This window comes from Apteryx rowi, unplaced genomic scaffold (genome assembly GCF_003343035.1).
Source record: "Apteryx rowi isolate R43461 unplaced genomic scaffold, aptRow1 scaffold_82, whole genome shotgun sequence".
NCBI lineage: Eukaryota > Metazoa > Chordata > Aves > Apterygiformes > Apterygidae > Apteryx > Apteryx rowi.
This window is the reverse complement of record NW_020451116.1, coordinates 274,741-290,738: the sequence shown is the minus strand read 5'-3', so window position 1 is coordinate 290,738 and position 15,998 is coordinate 274,741. Positions and strand designations below refer to the sequence as shown.

Genomic DNA, 15,998 nt, shown 5'->3' with positions numbered 1-15,998 from the left:
AAAGTTCATTTTTTAATGCTCTATTTACATGCCAGCAGTACAAAGCACAGCTGTGCTTTGAGCTCACCTGCTGGTCCTGCTGCTAATTTGTTGTAAGACTGAGAAGAGCGAGCAGTTTTGGGAGAGATGAAAACTGTTTTCAGGACTCCCCTCAGCTAGTTAATTACCAACACCTTTCCATTGCAAAAAGTGATTTTAAATCAAAATCAGGCTTGAACCTCTGCATCTATACCCAGGCAAAATGTTTAACTCGGGCATCCTTTATGTCTAAAGAGACAGAGGAAGCACCATCACTGAACAGAATGAATATCAGAGAAAACTGCACATATACAGTGTCTTAAAGAACAGCACTGGATTCCATAGTTGGTGTGATGAGATTGCTCCTTGCTGAGCAATATTTTTTCCTATTTTTCTTAGGCTTTGCATGTATCTGGCAGGTTGCAAATCCCTTGGAGTGCAGACTACATTTCAGCACAAATTATTCCTTCATTTGTGCATGGTGACATTTAAACCTCATGCAGATTTTTAACAAAGTCGACACAAGTACTATCTGAAGGGTCTCTTAGAAACATAAAATCTAATTAAAATTGGATGCTCGTGACTTTTGATAAGTGCTGCACTGCCTTCCTGTGACTGCAAGAAAAAGTTCACAGCTATGTGCACTCCCACATTCACCACCCCCAGACTAACTCCTGCTATGACTGGTACAAGGCCTACAGTTGCAGTGAGAGAAACATAACCAAAGCTAAAAGTTCAACCTCTGAATTGATCCAAACATTAACTTCCTAAAACCCCTCCAAGAGGCAAGCAGCAACTTCAAACTGAAGAGTAGGGGCTGTACATTGTACACCCTGACACCCTGCGGATTCCTTTGTGGTACAGAATATATTAATAAGGGCAAAAGGTTATTTTCCAGCAAAGTTTGTAAATTAAATTCTATAGAAAGCCAAACAAAAGGCTACATGAGTGCTCACTTATCTATGAGTAGTGAACTCAAAAGAAAATATTTCATTTCAGACTTTGCAAAGGTGTCCTAACAATGGCAGCTTATATACCATGGGTAGTCAGCAATCAAGGCTAAATTAATTGATATCCAATTCCAGCCAAACATACTGACTTGAGAGGGGTTTCAAAGGGCTTTCTTGGCTGAATGAACTTAGGCTAAGACCTTTGCTAATAAACAGCACAGAAAGCGTAACTGAAAGGACTAACACATTTTATTTAGGTTGGTTACTTACAAAGTACCCAGACTTGCTTCGTGGCATAAATGGGAAGTAAAGGATGGACTAGGAAGTCCGCTCTGCTGTTAACTTATTTGGATTTAAACCAGCTACAGAACTATTCCCTGTCCCAAAATGGGCAAAGCTCTATTTGTTGTTTGGAAGTGTAAAACTTTGCACCAAGTTATGCTTTAAACTTCAGAAAGGAATATAACACAGATCTGCTGAGGAACTGTCAATAGAAGCTGCCCTTCTTGCTCTCCTACACACACAAGCACCATGTGCAAGACATGGGCACAGCCTCTGGCCGGGCAACAGCAACAGCAACCCGGATTCCTGGCACCTGCACTGCAGGCCTCTCCGCCAGAGTTTCTTGCTCCATTTAACAGCCTTTCTCCTCCGTAAAGTCCGGCCCATCAGAAGACACAGAAATTTCAAGAAGTACTTAAAGAGAACACAATCAATTCTTAACTTGAAAAGCTGAACTTTGTTCTGAGCACTGTGTCCAGTGTGTATCAAACAAGACATAATTAACACAGCAGATCCTGCAAGCCGAAGTATGGGGTTTTTTTCTGCTCTCCAATCGAGCCCGGTCTAAACAGACCTCCATCCAGCTTGTCAGAGATCCTGACTCCAGTAGCACCAGTGCCAATTTTAGACAAGGATGCAAGAAACCCTATAGCTGACAGGCCTGAGTCATCCAGTCATAGGGAAACCTCTCCTAAATTCCACAATGCTGCGGAAGTCAAACATCCAGAAGTTACATAACAGTCCCCTAAAATCAAGCACTTGGCTTAAAAGCTATGAAAGCAAAAACTGATACTTTGGGGGTCCTATTGTTTTCTCCTGGTTTCTCCAATTTTTCTCTAAGATTTAGGGATAAAAGCTAAGATTTTATTTTACATGAGAATGGATGTTCTCATCTTCTATCTGTAACATTTTTACAAAAGTCTTTGCAATAAAAATCAGACCAGGAAATGCTACAGGACTGTTAGACAAGCATGATTTTTTTTATTTCTTCAAAAAAAATTAGCATGTACTATTGTTCAAATCCTAGCATTCTGAGACCAGTCCAGTTAAGACTCGTGAAATTCTTCGAGCTATTGAATCCAACCCTCTTGTCATCTTTTGTGATTATGAAAAAAATCTAACACAACATGTATCCCTAGGCAATATAACATATTATCTATGTTTTTATTTACATTACTACTTTATAATTTAAGCAAGACAAAATAACACTGACTTTGTTCTGTTGCTTTACACAGATGTCATTTGTTTCGTACGGTCTAGGCTTTTACGTAATCCTAATTTCTATCCCTCCCCATGGGACCTCAGTGGAATATGTGCAGAGAAAAGTGCAAGATTTTAGTAAAAGTTTTAATTTTGTGGAATTAAAACCTAAATTCAAGGTTGCAGTTATAGAGATTTTTACAAAACACATACTTTGTATGTGATTTATCATGGCTCTCTATTCATACATATTAGAAGAGCTGATAGATTATTCAGGAAAACCAAGAAAGCAAAATACAAATATCACCTTGGGAAACTTGTGGAAAGTACAAAAAAGCAAGCATACAAAAAAACTCTAAATTTCTTTCACTATTACCAAGTTACCTGTCCTAAAGTTAAAGTAAACCTTCTCCTCTGAAAATGATTCTCCTCTATTACTATGACTTGAAACAAAAAATTAAACATATTTTTCCTTTCTCAACTCTCTTTCAGCTAGAGTCTTGAAAAACAGACATACAGACTACCAGGAACAGCATACACATGATTATTTTACAGTTCCTTATAAACACAAGATGTAGAATTTTTTAAAAGTTATATAAAATCACTCATCAAGCTACGTCAAAAATAGAATTCAGTTTCCTGATTCACTTACGACACCCTGCTACAGTGCCTTCATATCACCAGCCAGGAGTCAGTGATTTCAGGCTTACCAAGAACAGATGCTATGGTGGATACAGACTGAGCAGCACAGTAAATTTCACAACTCTGCCAAGTAATTGAATGAATTGTAGCTTTTTTTTTTTTTTTTATCTTACAGAAAGAATCTGGTTTCAAACAGAATGTGGATTTCTCTTCCATGATAGTTTCATGATGAACTTATTTAATGGAAGCATTTTAGTTCTTTTCTGCAACTTTTTCAAGATACGATTTGATAATAGTGTTACCTTGGTAAGTCTGAAGTAACATCTAAATAAACATGCATAGGATGCAGCTAACTAACTCCTAAGGAAAAAAAGGATTACTCATGCCAGGCACAACATAAAACTCCAAAAGAAACTGAATGTAATCAGCCCCCACACGATGAGGCCCCCAATGAGATACTATGTAAAGTGCAGGCTGAATTCTCACCCACTTCAGTTAAACATAATAGCACAGACTACATCAGACAACAGAGTTAATGCTTTTCTTATTATCTCAACTTTTCTTACTTACTACCACATCCACAACTTTTAAGGGTCTTAAAATACACTTTTACTGCCTATCTGTAACGGGGGGAAAAAAAGGAAAAAAAAAAGGATAATCTCCATTGTTTGAAAATTAAAGAAAACTCTCTCACAAGGTTCCTCATAAAAATTAACCCAGCTGTCACTTTTTTTTTTTTTTTTAAATACAAAAACAGGCAGATAAAGAAGTGTTGTAAATCTGAGATCTGTAAGCTGCTGGGCTGCAGAAGGGCTCCTCTAAACAAGTATGTCGTGGAGCTAGCCTGTACCTGTGTCTCACTGCACATTCCTCTGTCAAAGGAATTTCAGCCCAAAACCTGGTACCCCTCTGCCCTCCTGTGAGTGAGCTCATAATGCCGGAATGAAGAGGAGGGAAATAACTTTCTCGCTGGAATTTCTTTAATAAAAATTATAAGCACACATCTTGATGAAATGGACACTGGAATTATTTTGTCTGACTATTTTTAAACATAGAAAGCACTTAATATTATACAGAGAAAACAAACATAGCTATGTCAGCAAAATTAATTTCTATTAAGTTCAATGATATCACAAAACCCAAACCAAATCTTTTAACTGGTATCACTGCACAAGGATCACTGGGCTGCCAGTCCTCTGTGCAGGGAAAGCTACAAAACAGTCATTCCAGACCTGGACAGTATCTTAATACAAATTAAAAAATCATTTTCCCGTTTCTTTGTTTCACAAGCTGAAAGGTAAGAAAGAAGGGAGAAATCCTAAAAAGGATCTGGAGAGCCATCATCCGCTGCAAAACACTTCTATTAAGAGCCACTCTGCTTGAAAATTGTTAAATTCTTACTACTGAGTTTTGAATTAAAAAAAAATCCTGTTTGCTGAATTTGGCTCAATTGTTTTGCAAATTGGTTTTACATTTGAAATAAAATATAAATCATTCTAAATCACAGAATTCTCCTTAAAAAACCTGTAGCATTTGTCTATTTCTACTCAAAACAGTCAGCAAACATTTTATTTTGCTGTTTCACAAAGTATCCTTGAATAGTGTTGAAAAGTCATAGTGGGACTGAAGATCTGATATAAATATTAAATAATTCTTCTCCACTACTGTCAGACTATAGCTGAGACTAACTAGCTGGTTTTTAAACCTTGCCACTCCTCTCTGAAACATGTGCAGAACTTGGCTGGATAGTGTGAAGCTGAAAGATAAAAGCCAACCAGACTCTTCGCAAAATTTGCAGTATCATGCTAGTACATAGCAGAAAAGTCAATTGAATGAAAAGTCTTTAAATAGCCACAATTAACTTTTCAGGTTCTATGCCTTACTGGTTAGAGGCCCAGCCCTTCAAGATTTCCAAAGGCTGACTGTATGCATGTCTTCTCATTTATAGAGGACCTTAGGTCATACAAACAATACCAATTATGGTGCAACATTTCAAAGAAGCACAGCTACATAACAGAATTATTATCATTATGCAAAGTGCTGTTTTGCATTTCCTGGCTGTAATGCCTGCGTTCATCCAGTGGCTACAGCAGGGAACCAGGAGTCACAATCCAGTGTTACGATTGACTTGCTGTACGATTTGGGGCAAAACTTCCTCCCCACCTGAAAGGCAGCTATACCATTACCTATCTGCCACAAAGTAACGTGGCTGGGCATAGCTGAAAGGTATTTGCAAAGCACTCAGACCCACAGGTGAAAGACAATACAGTAACACAACCAATGATTGTGCATTTAAAATTTAAAATTGCAACATGTTACTTTGCATTTATGTAAGGGAAACAGAGTCAAATGCATGTCCATGATAAATGAACCCTAGGAAAGGGTTAAGACAGACAGAATAATGTTGCCATCACTTTAAGAGGCATACTCCTTTCAGGATTCAATCCATCCTACAACTGTCAGCACTCTGGAGGGCCTGCAAACACATTTTACCTTCAATGTAAATGTGCTCAGGGACATCAAAAGATGCTCTGCCCAGACCCCGGTTAGTACAGTCTCCAAAGAATAGTCTTTGCAGAAGCTCTGAGTTGATTTTCTCAGATTACTTGGGGTACAGAATGTCCTCAGCTCCCATAGACAAGAGCTCTCAACACTCCACAGGCTCCAGAACTGATCCATTAACATAGAAGTTGTACCACTAAGATGTATTAGGTCAAACCACAGTTTGGAGCTCACTCTAATTACCTAGTCAGATTTCAATTTAATCCTAACAAGATTATAGATGCACGGAGATTGAGGTTGTTAAGACTACCGCAGAGCAAACCATATAATCGCTACCTTGCAGAGCCACCTAGAGCATTGTGTTTATGGCCACCAAGACATTTCACTTGTAAACCTCTGTGGAGTTTAGAAAGTGTTTCCTGTATCTGCTTGTGGTAAAAGCAGGCTGAGGATCTGACATCTAAGTTGACCACTAGAATACTTCACCTTTATTACAGAAGTGGGTTTGACAGCTTCTTCCCCTCACCACCGTATTAAYATCTTTTCTTTCTATTTTTGCTAAGCTTACTCATTAGACCTTTCCAAGCGACAGCACAAAGCCAAGTACCATCCAAATGAGGGGATTTCACGGGCAGTTTCCATTTTGAGCCAAAACTACTTTATTAGGTTAAAAAATGCACTACTCCTTCTCCTCAGAAGTGATCATATGAAGCTTACAAAAAGAGAGAGCTGTTAGAAACTGTGTTTCAGATTAACACAGAAAAAAAAAACCTTTTACTAAATGGAAAACAATGTATTTATGTTGCACCTATTGTGAATCATAAGGTAAAAAGCATACATATTTCAAAAGTATGCCAGAAATACAGCACCTTACTTTTGGTATCCAGGGCTTATTGCAGACCACCTCAACTGTGACCCCAAGATCAAGACTCATCGCCCTTCAATTCCTCCTGGCAAGAGGGAGCAGAGTCAGCAGGCTCTGTGCAGAGTGCTACACGCTGTGCAGTTCAATGCAGGACTTGCCAACCTCACCTGCCAACTGAATCCACACTTCACGTGTGTTGCCGCTCATGAAAGAAGGTATTTACAAAGGTACATTCATTCTACAGATATTGCTCCAACTTCTCAACCTCCTCACACATACTTTGATGATAGTCTAAAATCTCACAAGGAGGGCTGAGGCAGAAAGCCTACAGGCTCCTTTTATGGAAAAGTCTGGAGACTACTATACCTTCTTAATTTTCCAAACCTGCTTTTTGCCAAACGTTTTTGCTCCTGCAGGCTATGTTCTTCCAGTTCAGTTCCACCCTGCTTTGTGGATAGGTTTAATCATCAAAGTACAATATAATGACTCACCTTCCTACTTTTTTAATGCCTTCTCACTACAGCAATAATTCCAAATTGCTTTCAAAATACATATATACTCTACAGAGCAAATGATTTCTACACACACCTTCATAGCAAAAGCTTTGACTGCTTTGAGGAAGACCACTACAACTTTAAAATAGTCCTGTTCCTCTCTCAGAAAGTCAAGAAATTACTCACTTGTATCAGTTAATCTATTTAACTTTGTTACAATAACAAGATACATTTAGATATACATTTCTGGAAAACTGATCTGCCAGCTCATGAATTCTAAGCAGACTTTAAAATAAAAAATAGGTTATTAAGAGCAATACATTCATTGATCCTTTCCTGAAAACAACTGCATCATTTTCTAAAGAAATACATTTTTGTTTTAGGACTCTTTTTCAGAGCTAGACATTATTTCATGTCCAGAGAAAGACAGTCGTACTACCTGTGAGAGCATGATCTTCATTAATAGAAAATGACATCTTCAGTGATTCAAACAAAAGGATAAGGAACATGAGGAGCTGATTAAAAAAACTCTGGTGCTATGTGAATAGGTAAAGTACATGTAGTAATCAAAAAAGTTGTTGAAAGATAAAACACAGACTTGTCACTATTCAGAGCTTTAAAATGATTCCACCAGCAAAAAAAAAAATAGGAAGATTATTTAAATTCCACTGACACATTGTATTTGTGGAAGTTTTTAGAAGTGCAGGAGCATCTGTAAGTCCATTCTTTGCTTAACTGCACTTTCATTTTCCTCTCCTCTGCTCTCTAGATCAAAGCCAAACCCTTCTAACAGTGCTATAAATTCATTTATGCAGTTGGCTTTCAGCTTACAACATGCAAACAATTTATCCCAGTTTGACTTCTTTCTAGAAAGCAGCAGGTCTTGTTACCTCTCCCAGCCAAAGAATATGCTAAGGATCCTGTTAATGTTGCTGTTGCTACCTTGCTTTCAATCTTTCACTTTCTATGGAAATAGGAGAACGACATATATGCAGAACTCAAGGAAAGAAAACGCTAGTCTCGTTTCTTACACAAACCTTCTTTATCTTGCCTTTTCTAGCTAGTTCCTGATTAGTCCAGATGCAACACCTAGATGATGTTTAGATTTTACCTGCATTATACGTCACACTGAGGTCTTGCCAAATGCTTCTGTCAAAGATGGGATCGTTTGTTCCTACTAGCAATGGGAAAAGCAAGGTGTATTAGGTGCAACCCTCTGAGACAGATATATGCGATAGAGATTCCTGGGTAACAGGCATTGGCATGTCCTCAGCGCAGCTAAGAGTGAGGCATCAGAAAAATCACTACAGGATTTACCGCCAGGAATCGTACTGGCAGCCACCCTAGACTACTAAGGAAAAAAAGGAGAGGTAGGAAGGTAGAAGAGCTTCAGAGCACGTTGAGGCAAAGGCCGGAGATGCACTGTAYAGCAGGTTCCAGCTAAACAGGAAAAAACAGACCAGTAAGTGAGTCATAAGTTAAACTCAGACTACAGTAGCTACTGACACCTCAGTGGACTGTAGGAAATCAGCCTAACTTGGCTCACAGTGTTGATCCTCTCAATATGAAGGGACCCAAGTGAGCAGAGACTATGCAGACTGGGTGGCACAGGTTTAGTGGCCTGAAGAAGTTGACACAACCAAAGTTGATCAAAATCCTGCAGAAACAACAAGGACAAACCACACCAGCACAAGCTGTAGGGATCCTTACAGACTTGTATCCATTTGGATGAGAAGAGCAGAATCACAGGACCAGTGCAGTCTCTTCTGACCAACAAGAATTGTGAAAAAAGTGCCAAAAAAGCCTCAAAATTAATGGGCCAAGGTGGGGGGGGGGGTGAGGAGAGGGAATGGGAGAGAAAGAGGAGGAGCAGATCTGTGGTCTTTGGGCTTCCTCGGGTCTGGGAAAAGAGGAAGCAATTCTGGAAAGAAAAGATGACTTTGAATAACAGTAACAAAATTCATGTCAACACTTTCTGAAAAGTGGAAAGTTATATACAGCTACCGGAGACTGCAGCAACAACAACACAACTTCCATGTAAATCAGGTGGTCACAGAAGAGGATGTTGTACAAAAAACCTGAAATAGGCCAAACCGCAGAAAGTCTGTGCAAAAAGCACAGGAACAGATTATTTGCTTTCTCCAAGTATTTTCAGATTTCTTGCCTACACTGCCACCTGCAAAGTCTATTTTTGCAAGAAACAGGTAATGGGAAGTGCATGATTCCACTCTAAATGCTCCTTTGTCATAGAGAAGTAAGCTGGAAGAAGTGCACCAAGCTCTACAGTTAGACTTTATAGCCTTCCCAYGAGAATAAAAGCCTCCATGGGTTGTAGGGATATTTTGAAAAAAATAGGGAAATAAAGTTCATAAAATCAATGACCTATCTCCCTTTCCCACTAATCTTTTTTCTGCAGTGTTACTTAACATTGCAGCCACTGTCAAGACAAGACTGAGTCCAACTGCATTTCACAGATACCCTCTGAGAAGCAACTCAACCTCTTTCCAATCCCTTTCAAAACACAGACTGACCTTATTAGAATGATCTTTTCCACAGGATAACAGCAGAAGTGCTTTGATTTTCCTTTTGTCCAGAGTGACATAGAAAGCAGTCTTGAATTTGAGATTGGATTCTCAGGGAGCTTGAAAAATATCTATCCAAGTTTCCAAAAATTCCTATTTTGCCTTCTTTGACATCATTTAATCTGAGACACAGGTGTTATCAAATTCCCTTCTTTATTGACCCGGTAATAAAACTTTATACTGGTATCTAGGCAATAATTAAATTTTAAACAGTCATCTACGGAAGAGCCACAAATCCATTTAGGAAGGAAGAGAGGATGTCAAGTATGTCAAGAATTCCAGCAGTGAAGAATTTTTCATCTGTATCTACCATGACTTCATGATAAGTTATCACCTCAAAATACCATGACAGCACTTCACAATATAAATAACATCACATTTTTCCAGAATGAGTACCTTCATTTTATTATTTTTGGATACATGGCTTAACAGAATTGATAATCCTATAAAAGGTATTGATGATAGGTTAAAAACTATTAAACATCTCTGAAATACAGTACTTCTGTTTCCTTAACACTGTTTAATACCAGAATATATTAGCTTTGCAGAGTGTTTTGCAGCTGTGCCTTCCAAGTTGATCTGTGCACTACAGAAAGAAGCTGGAAAACCAGAAGCTGGGTTATATTTTCTGATACATAAGCAAAACTATGTTTGACAAGAGATTGACTGGATGTCTGATCTTAATACTTTGACCACCTTGCCTGAATAAATGCCCTGCCTCTGAAGAAGTGGGAGAGTAAGAACTTCTTTTCTCCCTCTACAGGTCAGGGAGTTACCAGCTCTCCTCGTGGAGCAGTCCTGTGTCTGCAAACTGAATTTGGTTGTATAAAAACCAAACAAGAGAGAGGCAGAGTTAAGACCTTGTGGAGGTATGGATTTACAAGCCAGATCCTTTCTACTATCACAGTTTTTTGCAATCTGTAGCATTCTTATAATACCTGTAACCGTCAGGATGTACCGCAGTTACCTGGGGAGGAAGAACTGGTAAGAAGTAAGGTACCAAACACCCAGCTGCCCACAGAGTGTCTCTTCTGAGACATTTTTCTCATGGGAGAAACCCCATGAAATGCCCTGTCTACTTTAGGGATACCAGCATGACTTACTAATACCAGTTCCTAAGTCGGGGGATACAGTGGCTGCCAATACAGCTGGCCTGCACAAGGGGAAAAGAAAAAAGCTTCTTCAGGTCACATGATGCTTCTCACACCTATACAAAAGGTAGCCACAACCTAACTTAAACGGAAAATGAGCAAGATGAAAAATGTCTTCAGAACACAACCACCCACAACTACTTCATTTCATAGCTGCTGCAACCTAACACAATATCTGAGTGCCAAATAAAATGCCACATTTTCAAAGCTCAATTATCTTTAGCATCCAGGCAATATTCTGCAAATAAACAACTCTTTGTTTAGAAGGGAGGGAAGGGAATATTCAGCATTAAATAAAAATTTTCCATGAAATTCTACGTGTCTTGGCAAACGCTAGAAAATTAACACTGTCTGCTGCTTCTTTTTTTTTTTAATTAATTCACATTATTCTGCTATAGAACCAGGAAATAACAGATCTGTTGTCACTATTAAAACTTTACCTTTGCATAATGACCATTCTTAACGCAGTACATAATTTTCGTCAAACAAGCACCTCTATACCTCTACATTCTTACAAATAAGAAGCTGGCTTATCTGGTAAGCAAATCCTGAGATTTACATGATTAGGTTTGCATTTTACATTATTTCTTAAATTCTGTTGGCTCCTTTCTTACATAAGTAACTTTATTACAGGTATTACGTCTATCCTGACGAAGCTTACTGCCATGTAAAGATATTATAGCTGTAGAAAACTGAATTGCAGAAGGGTTGCATATTTATAGATAGTGAACAAAATGGAAAAGAAACAGAAAAGGCTTTTAAAACAGGTCCTAATGGATAAGATCATATTTATATAAACTGAATGGTAGGAATCATGAGAGCTGCAACTCTGTTTCTAAATATCCCTGATTAAACAGCTATTTTTTCCTTTGTCAGACCTCTGAGACAAAATTAATCTTTGGTATAAGGCCATGAAAACAATGAGCTTGGTTCAATTAAGCTGGTCCAGTACATATTAAATGAAGAGACATTATGAAACATTTGTATCAAAGCTAAAGAATCAGAAAGAAAACACAGGGTATACTAAGAAAAGAAAGAAGATCACTTGGGCTGATTTGCCATAAACCAGCAGAACTTAAGTTACTCAAAATAGAGCAGGCTGCCCAGAACTGATTTTGGCTGGTAGTTAATCCCTTTAGTTGGACAGTTCTGCATGTGCTAGATGTTCTGCTGAACAAGATGGTAAGCACTATAAAAAAAGGATATCTGCACATTTACTAGCCAAAAAAAGAAGATTTGGAGGAGTGGTAATGATACATGGAATCCAGATTCATAAAATAAAAGCTGAGTGAACTCTCCGAAAGCTCAGCTGTTCCACAAAAACCTGTCAGACAACCAGTCTATCACAGTAGCTCCTTAGGGTATCACATCAAGACTGGCACATTTTCCAGATGTGCTCAGCCAGCTGAATAATGACAGAAAGGACACAAATATCAAGTTACCATCCCACAGAAATAACTTGCACTGCAAGGAGTATGATAAGATGCAACTCCTCTGAGAGCTCTGCGAAGAGATGAGAATCTCATATTTCACTGCAAGAGCCTATTTCTGTCCTTCGTGACCATTTTTATCTCATGTCCCACCTCATGTTTATGAAAAGATATCCCAGAAAGATCAGGAAAACTCTGATTATCCTCTTAAAAGTCCTTCTTCTAAAAACTTCATTTCATCTGGATGCCTGAAAAAGCCTCGGTATTGCCCTGAGTAGTGATCAGATGAGGCAAACACCTACCACTCTAGTACTATTCCAACATTTTTTCATATTCCCCTCCAGCTCTGGAACAAATGTTGTCATTTGCCTTACAGTGCAACTTTGAATGTCTTCGAGATAGTACTATCTTTCTGTTTTATGCTTGCCCAGCATCTTGTACTGACATTCCTAGTATATGATAATGCAAATTACCAATAATAATAATAAAGAAGACTGAAAACATGAACCAGGCGTAGCTTATGGAGTGACTTCAGATGACAGCTCTAAGGGAAACTGCTACATAATTCCCAGTTGAATATGGATGCCAACACTTACAGTTTTGCTTTATCCATTCTCAGACGAAGCAAATACTTTACATGTGGCAGAAAACAAGTTCAGAGGCATAACTCAGCCCTTCAGTCTTACCACTATCCCCTGAGTATATCCAGTCCTGCTGAGAAAAGGGATCCTATGTCACTGCCTTTCTAGGTGGAAAGAGATAGGCCCAAATATTGCCACTGAAGGTAGAAGAAAGAGCCTGCATGTCATGTATACCTGGGACAGCAGGCACCAACCCATGGGCCAAATTGCCAGCGTCAGCCACAGGAATTAAGTAAACTGAGACTGACCAAGGACAAAGAATAACGTTGCTCAGCATCACTGTCTCAACCCAGTGAAGGCTGAGGAACACAAGCTTCAGTTTTCCAGTTGCCTTTAGTTATCCAGTGCACTAACACAACCTCTTCTGCGCTTTCTTAGTAGAAAGAGCACTTTCTTTCCAAAGCATTATCCATGAGGCATCTTTCATGACTATTCTGCTTTAACAAATACCCTGAAAACCACAAAAACCGATGAAGAATGCTGCCCTAAGATGCAATTCGTGTCATTCCCAGTGATTGGTCTACAAAGGAGATAACTGTCTCTCTGTAAAATAAACATGAAGTAGCCCCATGTATCTCCCTTCCTAGGTTGTTAAATGTGTCCTTTTGTGCAACCTGCTATACCATAAGAGTACTGCAGATGACTATGTAGAAATATTCCTATTTTTCTCCCAACAGCCTGAACTCCCACTGATTTGAAAGGAAAGAAATCAGGCTATATAAACAACAAGTCATCTATGTTTTCAACCTTTGGTTCAAGAAAATTTACATTGCGTTATAGGCCTCATTTTGTACTGCCATTCAAAACATATCATCATTTATACCTGGGAAAAATAAATGTGAGCTGAGAAATTAAATTTGATAGCTTTTTAAATCCTATTCTTACAGAATGATTACACTATATAATTGAGGCCTCTGAGTCAAATCATCCTTGGTACAACTTTATTCAAGATACCGGCCTAACATATCAGTCACTGCCTACTAGCCATGTTCATGATAGCATTCCTGAAGACTTTCTGCTCAACAGTTTGATACTATATTTTAGAAAGTTTCTTTTACAACAGATAATTTATTGAAATCAGATTAATTGAAAGGAATAGACGAACTAAGTTACAAGTCTTATTGTCTTCAGCAAGAAGTGCTTAAACACTTTACTATAAATCTCATTTTCACTATTCACTATGCTCAATCATTTGAAATTGTATAGCAGAGGACTATTTTGAAATCTTACAGAGAATCTTCTTTTTCTAAAAAAAAGCTCTGCTTTCTACAGAAATAATTTCAGTCACTAGTATTTTCTCTTAATAGCTTAATTCATTCTAGAAAGTGTTAGGTGTTTTTTTAAATTCAGTGATATCATCACATGAGAATCATTTACCTACTACTGTATCTGAAAAGATGAAACACCGTCTCTATTTTCTCACTGAGTGTGTTTAACAGCATTTTTGATATGAATAATTAAATGTTCTAACTGCATAACCACATTAAGTACCAACATCTTGAAGTATTTTAAGGACTTATTTCTGATTTGTTTTCATACTTGTAGACCATTCACACAGCAACAAAGATTTTGTTTGTTTTTTAACACTGAAGAAAACTGGCAGGAGAACTTAGGAATGACATGGAGATACTAATCTTATTCATTATATTAGACTTCAGTTGGCAAAGTCCCTTTACAAACATGTCAAAACTGACAAAAATCTGACTGCTTAACAGATGTTCTTTCCAACAGGTATAAAGTAAAACTGGAACGAAAAATTAAAAATTTGCTATCAGTGACAACTGTGTCAATCAGGAAAAATTTCACTGACATACTGTATGGATTTATACTAATGACTGCAAAATGTGGCTTGTCACATGTTTCAGAAAGCCTTGAAAGTATGTGTTGTATAAGAATCATTTCCTCATAGATTCCACTGCATATGGAACACTCAGAAAAACAGCTGTTAGGTTTTTTTAATTAAAAAAAAAAACATAAAAAGAAAAGAAACTCTCACAGCTTTGCACATTGTCTAATCTTTTAATCTTTGAGAAGATTAAAGTTTGTAACTACCACCTGATCAGGATGATGAAATTCTACTGGTGCAATTCATTGATAATAGAAAGTGCAAGGTGGATTCAAGCCTTTCATATTTATGAAAGGTATAAATTCCTATTCTATTAACGCCTTTTGAAAAGATTTCTTCCCAATAGCACAGCAAGGTTCTAAATCCTTGAAGATAAAATACTAATCTAAATAGCAGCAAAAACAGCAGGAAAACATTGGTTTAAGAATCAAGAACTAAAGTTTTCAACTGTTTTGTTAAAAGCCTGTTAGAAGTTGAATTAAAATAAACGTGTTTAAGTATATTATACAAACTGCTTCCATAAGTTAATTATAGCACATGTGCTGTAAAATCAGGACTACATAGATTACAGAGTATTGCGTAATCTTAATTTATATCACAATATAACAAAGGGATTATTTTGAGCTGCTGACAGTGCATCACTTGGGTACTTAATTTACACTACAGATTTTTAAAAGGACTCTTTCATTCACAACAGCTGAGTGGGCTAAGAATGTCAATATTCTAGTTGAAGAAAAACCACGCCGACAGTAAGAAAATATATGAAACTTATGAACATGCAAAAAGCCCACGGTCCCTTCCTAATCTGTTTAAACATTAACTTGGAGCAGCAAAGAAAATCTGTGTTTATGTCATAAAATTATCAGGTTGACAGATCATAAAGTCATCGCTTCTGTACGCCAGCCTGGAATTTAAAACACACTTACCACTTCACAGTCGTGAACCTCGGCACTACGCTTCACAGCTAATCCTTTAATTTCCCTCATCGCTTCTACCTAGCCGCGAGGCGTCGCGGGCTGGGTCCCTTGCGAGCAGGGACCTAAAGACTCTGCTCGTCACGGGAGGTTTGAAGCGGCACCAAGGCAGAAGGGGGAGGCGGGCAGCCGAGCGCGGAGGCACCGATCACCCTCCGAGCGCCACGAAGCTCCTGCGCGCGACGCACGTCGCTTTTCCCCCGCGCGCGCTCGTGGAAAGCGGCCGCGCGGGAGCAGGAACCGCGCCGCGACCCCCCGCCGCTCCGCGCGCTTCCTTCGGGGCCCGGCGGGGCCCCGGCGCGGCGGCACCCGCGCACTTACCGCGCTCGCCAGCTCCGCGCCCAGGCAGAGGAGCACCAGCACCAGCACCAGCGCCCTGCGGGGAGGCAAAGGCACACGGTCACGGCGGGCCGGGCGCGCC

At 38.8% G+C, this 15,998-nt stretch overlaps 1 protein-coding gene across 1 annotated transcript in view; it reads right to left on the bottom strand.

The window, feature by feature from the left end:
* Positions 1-15,589, bottom strand: part of COL4A6 (collagen type IV alpha 6 chain) — a 140,681-nt gene extending 125,092 nt beyond the window's left edge. The window contains exon 1 of the mRNA XM_026089504.1: positions 15,530-15,589. Within this exon, the coding sequence (XP_025945289.1) occupies positions 15,530-15,589 (60 nt within the window). The remainder of the gene's footprint in view (positions 1-15,529) is intronic.
* Between the last annotated feature and the right edge of the window lie 409 nt (positions 15,590-15,998).